Source organism: Xiphophorus maculatus, chromosome 6 (assembly GCF_002775205.1).
Source record: "Xiphophorus maculatus strain JP 163 A chromosome 6, X_maculatus-5.0-male, whole genome shotgun sequence".
In the NCBI taxonomy this organism is placed as follows: Eukaryota; Metazoa; Chordata; class Actinopteri; order Cyprinodontiformes; family Poeciliidae; genus Xiphophorus; species Xiphophorus maculatus.
Window position 1 is genome coordinate 30,153,645 of NC_036448.1, and position 10,341 is coordinate 30,163,985.

Sequence of the window (10,341 nt, forward strand, 5' to 3'; positions counted from 1 at the left end):
TCAACCATGTATTATACAAAAATGAAACGACGTAAATGCAAAGAGTGTCAAAAAGGGAATACAAGAAATAGGGAGCTTAATTTGGGGGTATTTGCAACTTTATTTTAGTAAAACTAACTAGTGACCTAATTAGCAGGAGTTATTGGTCAAACAACATTCAGTCTCTGTCGGGTGCTGTTTGGCAAATTCCATTTATGGGTCTAACTTTACCTGGATGTCAAGTCTGTGCTGTAAACGGGTCTGATTTTTTATCTCGTTTATGGATTTAATTGCTTACCAATTATGTCATTGGACCAGTTGGGGGTGGTTGGAGTAGTGGATGCCCTGTAAGGAACTCCAGTCTTGTGTGAGTCGCTCCAGTCAGGCTGCCCTGGGGAAGCTGTGGCTACTATCCAGCAGCTCGTGAATGACTGAATGTTGTGTGAAGAGCTTTGGAGTCCTCTGGATTTGATAAAGCACTACTCTACTAAAGGCCATCTACCATTTAATATGAAGAGTTTAGGGCTGAGGCAGTGACCCTGTGGGACTCCTGTTCTGACCCTGGTGTCTGTCTAGTTACGGGTGGTGCTGCTATTGCCAGATCTGCCAGTCTTCCATTGCGCTTCACGGGCCTGATGGTGTTTCCCATGTTTAGGAGTTAGGACTGAAGAACTCAGGATTCCTGTCTGAAAATTACATTTTTCCCTGTACAGAAGAAATAATTGATGTATCAGAGAGAGACAGGAAACCTTTTCCCCTAAAAGACTCGGAGGATGTGTTCCGCCGACAGGTGAGGCCTGGGCGCAGATTGGTGTGATCTAAACATGCAGGACTGATTTAGCAGCTCTCTGTGGGGGTGAATGTCTGTGAATAGCAGCAGCAGTTTGTGTTGGAGGTGGCGTCGAGGTTAGCAGGCCTTCTCTCGGCTAACAACGCTGACGTGTCCTGCAGCCACCCACACACAAAAAATAGATCCTTGAGTTTGACTCACATGACGGTTGTCCACCTCTCATCACGTTTCTCTGCATGTCTGCGAGTTCACACATCTCTGCCAGCTCAGATGTTCCCCAAAGAGAAAAACTGGACATTAAACTCAAATTCAAAGCAATAATCAGTGTTTGTTCTCATCCAGCAGAGGGCGCTGTGATTCTCAGGAACTGACTTGTTGGATAACCAACAACTCAGGATCTGAGCAGACCTGCTGAAGCTTGCAAGTGGCACTGCAAGAGATGGATCAGCCCATATTTAAACTTCCCCTTATAAACTTCAAAAAGCATCATGTGCAAAACAAACACCGAGATGTTCTCACAGAGCAACGGTCTGCTCCAATTCACATCTAGTTCTGATCCAGAAGCAGAGATACTCGGCGGATCTGGTCTGCTCCAGGCCGGACCTCAGTCTACTCCACCAATCCGACATCAGAGGACATTTCCATGCTCATCCAGTAGAGGGCGCTCACATATTGTCTGTTTTTGATAAATGACATCAGAAATCTGAGGAATTCACTGCATCAGACACTGAATTGCAGTTTCCAAGCAGGAGCAACGTAGAACTAGAGGTGGTTTCTAGAATAGGGAACAGCAAAGCGACCCACCTGAACCCAGCTGTAGCTCCAGGTCACACCTGAACATACCTAGACACACGGCCTCAAACATCTGCTGCAGGCCCCAGGAGGAGGTCAGATGTTGGGCACAGAAAAGATTTTCTGGTTAGAAACATTGGTGCCATGACCCGACCACGGCGCTCATCTGGTCCAGTAGAGACACGATGGGAGCCCAGGCCAGCGGTCACCTGCCAGCCTCCTTCCAGCTCCTCCCTGAGCCCTTGGTGTTTCTCCTGCTCCGTTTCCCTGATGTTTCCGTGATTTGGAAGATCACATTCATCACATCGTTCCTCTGCTGCTGACCAACGGACACCGCGTCCGGTCGGTTGACTGATACCTTTTTGTGCCACACGACCTTAGCTCGGTCATTCTTGGGAGGTGGTTCCCACTCTGACCTTTTGGTCTCCAGGTCACACTCCACACAGATGTTTCTGGTCACTGCACCAGCCACTGGGTTACGGCTTTCCAGGTGTTCCTGCTAGTGTCTTCCACCCTGTTGTGAGATGTGGGATTGATTCTTGGTTCTCTTTGCCCGGCCGGCGCCTGGGATGTTGCTTGGTCAGTCTGGGTCTCTATTGGTCTCCAACCGTTGGTTGGATTTGTTCACATCAGCCATTTCAGCTAGCGGTACATCCCACTCAGCGGTTTCTCCTCCAGACCCTTGTCTTCCAGTTTCCAATGTGTGAAACATTCACTCATGGTTCATGTATTGTTAAAATGGTAAATGTTTCTCTGATGTCTGGATGCTTTCCTACCACTCTGAAGCATGCTGTGCTCCGTCCGGGTCCATATTAGCGCCTGTTCTTCTTGCCTTGTATCTGCTGCCTCTGGGTTGTATCTTTAAAAAAGCACAAAGTTTCTTTTCATTGTTTTGCAGACGACATTCAAATTTATCTACCTGTAACTACAAATGACAGCTAGTCTGGTGTACAGATGTTACAGGATTGTCTTCAGGATCTTCAGACATGGTTAAGAGCAAATTTTCTGAACCTCAATAAGGAAAAAATTGAGATTTTAGTGTTTGGTCAGTGCCGTCCTCACTTGGACGTGACGGTGTGGTCGGTCCCCTGTCCTCCTGCTGTCGTCCATTTGTGAAAAATCTGGGTGTGGTTGTTGATCCTGTGTTAAATTTGATTAGCGTGTTAGCCCTGCTGTCAAAACCAGTTTCTTTCAGCTTTAGGACAAAATTTAAGGTCTTATTGATAGTTTTTAAGTGTTTTTGGGTCTTTGGTACTGAAGTGAGCTCTAGCAGCCCTGCAGCCCACCCAGAGACCTCAGGTCGGCCGGCAGCTTTTACCGTCTGTTCCTAAAGCCAGGCTAAAACCTAGAGGGGACAGAATCTCCTCTGTGGGGCGTCCAGACTCTGGATCCGTTTCCCTCCGTCTGTTAAACTGACCTGCTGACTGAGAAAGCTGAAGTCCAGACTGAAACTCCTCTTTTCTCCCAACAGTTGAAGAGAAAAGGTAAAGGATGGAAGATAATAGTTGCAGCTAATTTTAAAAATTGTTTGGTTTTCATTCATGCTATTAGCTTTTGGTATCTGCCAATTATATATTTGTCTTACTAGTTTTACTAAACTTAATTTCATTTCTATTTTTTCATTTATCTACCTGTGATGTTGTTTTCAACAAACTTGACTTTGAGTCAAGTCAACGTTTAGAAATAAACTCAGCCACTTGTCTTTCTGGGTGTTTCGTCTGTAGATTCTGGATTTGTTCATTTTTTGGGGTTTTCTCCTGAAGCGTTGCAAGTTTAAATTATTTGGCAAAAAGAAAGTACACCTTCTGTCAGTTTGAGCAACATCCATCGGTCATAAAATAATTTCAATCCAATATGAAGTAAAAACAAGTTAGTGCTTTATTTTCACCAAGCAAAGATATGAACCATTTTCTTTTTACTACCTAACCCAGTGGAGTCCAACGTGGGTCCTGGAGGCCGGCATCCTGCATGTTTTAGTTCTCTCCCTGGTTTAACACACCTGCAACCAGTTAGACCAGTTAGTGACCAGTTAAGTCAACCCAGTTAACCCAGTTAGACCAGTGTGGAGGCGCCTGGTTCTGCTGGGCAAACATTGCGTGAGCTTCCGGCCTCCCAGTCAACAAACTGGGACTGTTTGTCTGATTGATCAAACATCTGATCTGAGGTCAGAGGTCAGAAGATGACGTCATCGCTGCTCGTTTACTCGGCGCTTGGCTGCAGTTTTTGTTTGAACAACGAGCCAGGTAGTCTGCAGCCAGGTGGCGCTCTCACCTGATTGACCATGTGACAGGAAGTCAACCGACTTGAGTTCCTGTTGTAAGATAATGGCTGTCAGTAGACAGCCAGTGAGAACAGAACCGGCAGCCATGTTTGTAGTTTTACTTCATGGTTCCCCCCCTGCTGGGCTCTCACTGAGCTTGGACCGGATAGAACCACCAGAACCAGTTCAGGGCTCCAGCAGCCAACCAGAGAGCAGAGAAGGACAGGGCAGGAAGTGGACCAAGAGGAGTGGATCGGGTTCTGGTAGAACCAGCTTGGGACGGATCAGCTGCAAAATCTGACACTAGAACCGGTTCAAACTCTTTCCGCTGTCACATTTTATGTCAACTGTTGACTTCTGAGGTTTTCTGATTCTGGTTCTGATCCAGAAGACGACCTGGATCAGTAGAACCTTCAGAACCTTTTTTTCAGGCACAGCGTTCGTCTGAAAAGACTGAATGAAGAAACCAAGACAACATGTTGGATCACAGTTTAATGACAAAATGATGCAAATAAATTAGAGCAGACCCGGAAACAGTTCAGGTGTTTTTCAGATTTTTGTCTCATTTTGATTTTTAAAAAACGGGACAAACTTTGATCGTTGGCTTGTTTTTGGTCTGAATGTGAGATCGTCCAGAAGGTTTCCGGGTCAGGTCTCCCTGTGCCTCACGCAGCTGTTAGAATACTCTACGATGATGGGCCTCCATCCGGTCGGAACCTCAGGTTCCTCTGGATCAGAACAATCGGCCGGTCCAAGGCAAATGTTCTGGCTCGCTCCAATGTGGAGCAGCAGCGAGAACCTGAGTGCTGATGGGAAGGATGCTCTAAGAGCAGCCGCACTCCTCCACGATCATGTTGTGGATGTCCTTCTTGACGATCTTCTGCTCCTCGTTGTAGTAGAGCATGGACATGGCGCGCAGCCGCGTCGGCACGCAGCACGACTTGCTGTTCTGGAACGGCGCGTAGCCGCGCAGACGGTAGTGGCTGATGACCGCTGAGTGAAAGGACAGTGCCGAGCCGCTCGTGTGGGTGGGGCACTCCCCCTCGCAGTAGTTGGCATGGTAACCGGATGGAGCTATAATCCAGTCGCTCCAGCCGATGTCTTTGAAGTTGACGTAGAATTGCCGTTTGCAGCAACCGTGGGTCTTTCCGTTGCACTCCAGACCTCGCCTGACCCTGCGCTGAGGCTCCTCCTCTTCGGCCCGCAGCATCACCATGAGGAACGGCCGGTGGGACTGATCCCGGTCCGTCGCCTTCGCTCTGTCACCGGATGTGAGGATGGGTGCTGCCCCAACCTCGGCGCAGCGCGGGCAGGAGACCCGCAGGCTGAGCGAGCTGCCGCCACCATCCAGCAGCGCCTGAACGCCGTGCGTCACGGCGAGCGTGTGCCAGCCGCTGCGCCGACTGTCCACCATCTTCTCTGAAACAAACTCGTCCTTGTAGGAGCCACCATCGCGGCAAGTCCACAGCAGCTGCAGCATCACTTTACTTTGGATCCGATTGACCTTTGACATCTTCAAGAATATCCAAACATTGGCCTGCTCCACTTTGGCAGCGTCGCCCTCCTTCGACACGTCAAAGGTCACGGTGTTCGGAGAGTCTCCTGCAGTGGAAAACAGCCGACAGGTTAGTTCTGCTGAAACCATGTGCTGCTCTGCCCCCACCCCGTATGTAAATGAAGCAACAAAGCGAAGGTCTCCCATAATAACTGCATGAATGGATGTTTGCCTCTAAATATATTCCTTATAAACAGAGTCTAAAAAAGACTGGGGACGCTGTCCACCCTGTCCTCTCTGTCCTCATTGTCTCCTGCTGCAGAATAATTACTGAGGCCCAGATTTCTCTGAATAAAGGGATTATTTACGGCCCGAGACCACTCGGTATGCCCCGCACCCCCGGCCTCGTTACTGCCCGTTAATTTGGGCCAGCCTCTGAAGAACCTCAGAACCGCAGATTTCTCAGCAGGGAAACTATTTATAGAACCTGGTTGTTCTGCTTCACCTTCTCCTCTGCAAACAGAACCGGTCACTCGTTCTGCCAAGTAATGTTTGGTTCTGATTTGAGATGCTGGAAAAAACCGAGTTTGACTGATGAGACCGACCCGGTTCTGTGAACGTCTCCTCAGCAAACCATAGTGTATCTGCTGAGGTTTTAACCCAGCTGGACTGAAGTTCTGGTAAATTGGATCTGAACCATGTTGATTCTGACAGAACCAGACCACAAGGTTCTAGTTCCTCTCTGAATCCATTCACTCTGAACCGATTCCTGCAGGCATCAGATCTCCACATGGAGGAAAGTTCTTCTGTCTGACTGAAATCTGTAAACAAACTTTGACCTTGTGGGATTTTTGTGAATGAAGCGATAAGGGAGGACAGAGAGGACGTGATGTCTCCCATGCAGCCGACCCGGTCAATGCCGGCCTGGATCTGATCCAGCGCTGCAGGATCTGCCGTGTCCTCGCAATCCCACAAGGACAGCAGTTCACACGTTTGGAGCCACGCTTCATGCAACCTACGGTTACCCAGGACTGATCCAGCCAGGACCTTTGGCCCTGAGCTGGACCTGATCCAAACTGGCTGATAGAACCCAAACTAAACTCCGGACTCACCTGGCTCTCCAAAGATGATCAGCTCTGATGGAGGTTCAGGTGCGAATGAGGTCCCCGGACCCGAACTTTCCTCCGGTATCTCCACATCTCCGTCTTCAGTAACCCGCCCAACGTGCAGCTTCTTGATGGCGTTGAGTAGCGCCGCACGAGGAACCGGCTGGGTCAGATTGGGCCGGGCGCTCAGATGCAGCATGGTCAGAATGTGACGCTTCACGGCCTCCACCATGTCGCCCTGAGCGGTGGACGAAGACAAGTTCTTCCTCAGCTGAGCCAGAGAGCAGGAGGGGCAGGCGGAGGACGGAGCGACCTCCAGGGGCGAGGCGCCGATCAGAAGAAAGACGGGAACGGCGAAGAGCAGCGCAGCCCAAGAAAACATCCTGAACGGGTCTGATGCAGAGGACTAATGTGTCCAGTTAGACCAGCGGCTGCTGGTCCGGTCTGAGGGAAGAGTTGGCAGCAGGACGGGCCGATCCAGACGGGTTCTGGTTCTGACAGCAGTCTGAAGTTAGAACCCAAAGCCAGGGTTTTGTGGAGATGCAGATGAAGCAGTTAAGAGGCTGGAGCTGGGTCCGGAGGTTCTGGTCTGTCAGTCTGTCATGTTGGAGATTCTGGTGCTGGTTCCGGTCCTCTCTGGTTCTGAATCTGAGCAAACACTGAGCCGGGTCACTCTGCTCTCCCTCTCTGCTCTCTGACAGTAATTATACCTCCAGCAGATAAACTCCTCCCTCCGTCCACAGAGGTATTTCCCTCTGAGTCACTCACAACTCGGCAGGATCTCAGAATATCTCCGGACTGTTTGTGGTGTTTCCTCCTGATCCAACGTCACGACAGAAGAGGAGGAGGAAGGAGGGAAGAGGAGGAAGGCAGCATCCCTGATTCACTCATACCACACACACACACACACACACACACACACACGGATGAATCAGAGCATCGTCTTCGTCAGCTCACGTGGAGGAGAAACGCCGTCGGTGTGAACTAGATCTTTGGGCTGGAGATGACTTGTTATAATCAGAGAGGAGCAGATGGAGTGAGTCCACGTCGAATCAGATCTTCTGACATCAGCAGACCCTCTGCTGCCGACAGCCGGCGCCACAGCATCACCTGAGGCCTGATTCACCTGTTCCTGTCGGCTCCAGCAGGACGGAGGAAACACTCAACATCTGGAACGCCTGCCAGCAGCTTTCCATCGAAGACCTGGAAGCAAAACGGGAGAAGAAAGTTCCTCCAACCCATGAGCAGAGCAGACGAGATGCATGAAAACATCTGAGCTGAACGTCCCTGAGAGGCAAATTAAAGACCTTCTAACGTAACTTTTTTATTTAACCAGGATAAAATCACATCAAGACTCAAGGGGTTCTGGCCAGGAAGCAACAAATAAAAGACAACAAAGGTCAAAGAAAATGACAAGCTATGAAAATCAGGTTCACATCATTGAGCCTGAAGAACTTTCAGTTTGGAGATAAATTCAGTCGGTTTCAAAGTTTTCTGTAGTGAGTGCCAGGATGAGGGAGCAGAGTGAACAAAAACCTTTTACCTAATTCAGTCCTAGCAAAAAGAGACGGAAAGAAGAAGCAAGTTGAGAGCGAGTCAACATTTCTCAGTGCAATTCCAGTTCAGATAGACCAGCAGAAGCAGCCTGGTAAATAAAAGATAACCAGTGGGAGTTCACAGTCAGTCAGGTCATTGAAAGACGGCGCTGTGTTGACATGTTGCAGCTTGTAATGAGCCTCGGAGAGCAGATGCAGACCGTCCACACGCCACCGGGTCTTAATGAAAACTAATATCTCTTCCACATCAATGAAATAAATGACATCCGACACACGGGCTCGGTTTCATCGCCGCGGTTAGAGGCGGCTTCACAACGGGTCCCGAGTTTGACTCCTGTTTCTTTCCTTCTCTTTGCCCCCTTCCTGTCAAATAAAGGCCACTGGTGCAAAAAGGGTTTTCATCCACAAGAACCTGCAGCAATTCCACCCTGAGAGTCGTTTCAAACATGCCCACCCATAGGGGGCAGTGTAGCACTAAAACCTATCAGCCAATCAAATTGCTTCAAAACAACCTTGACTTCCTGTTTGGAATCAAACAGCAAGGATGTGGATATACTGGTGCATTATCTACCCCAAATCCCATGAGCAATATGAAGTTCTCCAGACCAGAGGTTTTATAAATGATTGTTTCACATTAAACTGATTTTTAGGGTGAATTGAAGACCAAATGTGCTTGTTTTCCTAGAAACGTGGACTGAGCCCGAGTCAAGCATCATCATCATCATCATGTATTTATGAATGATTTTATAAAACTAAAATGCTCTGCAGGAAAAATCATCTACTAAACATCTCCAGACACTCAAACTGCTTTAGCGGAAAAGGAAAAGAAAACTTTTTTTCATGTGGTTAAAAATTGAGGGAGTCATTGGCCAGATATTGAGAAAACTCCATTCACTTCCTCTGAAATCACTGAGAAAATCTTTTCTGATTCTGGATCTGAAATCCTGGTCAGCTTAGTTTAATCTGTATTGGTGGCGTCCAGACGCAGCGCGCCGACGCTCCAAACCGATTCTGTTTTACTGGATTCCCTCTTCAGGCCAGATGCTGAGAAAACAAGAAGTTTTTACTGATCCTCCCAAAAAAAAAAGATCCTGCAGCACTGGACACGCTCCAACCTCAACATGTTGCTTTCATTAAGCTTTTACTGCGTTTAGTAAACAATGTAACATTTTTAGTTTTTGTCAGCTGGATGTGTGACTGATTGGTGCGGCATGCTCCTCCACTTACACCATCAGTAGATGAACTTTGTGTCTTTTGGTATCTTGGTCTCTGAGCTGCAGAAGCCCAAGCCAAACATCAAGCAAGTAGTTGTGGTCCGATCTGATCCGGGATATTTACAGATCTAAGCCAATAAAGCGTATTTGAAAAAGTCATTTGATGAAGCATTTGAAGACTAAACAATCTGTAAGCCAAGCTCTGAAAACCAGCCAGAGGGACCGAAGGCTTGAAAAGCAGCAGAGCCACCCTGTTTAAAATAAAATCTGTTTGTTTTCAGAAGTTACAAATTAGTGAACTAAACTAAAGAACTCGCATTCAAACTGGGTCTGGATCAATCTGGGAATCTGAGGAGTTTTAAACTGAATAAGAAGCAGTGGATACTTTCTGCAGGACTGGATCAAGTAACTCAGTCGTCAGCATAAAAACAAACATTTCCATCAATCATTCTGTCCCAGTTGATTTATATAAATGGTTAATAGAAGAGGACCTAATATGGATCCCTGTGGCATCCCGTTAGGAACAGCTGCAGCTTCAGAAAACATCCTATATTTCATTTATTTATGTCCTGTTTCTCAGAACCAAGCCCGCAGCATGACTATCAGAAGTTCCTGGTCTGTGCAGTCGAACCATCGCCAGTACGGTGACACTGAGCGTCTCACCTGGCGGCGCACACCTGTCCTGGTCTGAGTCAAACCAAGTCTGTGACCCGTTTCACTGTTTCTGTCCTGTATGAAGCTGCAGCTGCTGCCTCCAACGCTCCTGATCAAAGACTAGGAAGTTGGAAGTTATTTCTGACATGGAGTTCTTCTGGATCAGCGCTTCTTTTCATACTGAGCCTGGTTCTGGTTCTGGTTCTGGTGGAGGTGGTGATCTGGCCATAAAGTGAATGGAATCGGCAGATATTGGACATTTGTTCAGGTTGATTGTAACCCTGACCCCTGACCTTTGGACCAGGATCCCCTTGACTGCAAATATTTTTGGAAAATAAAAATAATTTCGTTTTTCTGCTTCAGTTTTAGAAATCGGTGACGGAATGATTTTCCTGCGGCGGCTCTCTGCTGCCCCCTGCTGTTTACATGAGGTCATTGACCTGACTGCAGTCAGAGCTGCATCTGTTACAGAACCAGAACCAGAACCAGCTGTGA

The 10,341-nt window shown here is 48.0% G+C and overlaps 1 protein-coding gene across 1 annotated transcript; it reads right to left on the reverse strand.

Annotated features, from left to right (window-relative positions):
* Positions 1–4,298: 4,298 nt before the first annotated feature.
* On the reverse strand, positions 4,299–7,611 carry LOC102231897 (inhibin beta A chain-like). The gene is made up of 2 exons (XM_005814062.2): positions 6,429–7,611; positions 4,299–5,423 (listed from the first exon to the last, which is right to left on the reverse strand). The coding sequence occupies exons 1-2, from the start codon at positions 6,802–6,804 to the stop codon at positions 4,645–4,647; spliced, it is 1,155 nt and encodes a 384-aa protein (XP_005814119.1). The 5' UTR covers positions 6,805–7,611; the 3' UTR covers positions 4,299–4,644.
* Between the last annotated feature and the right edge of the window lie 2,730 nt (positions 7,612–10,341).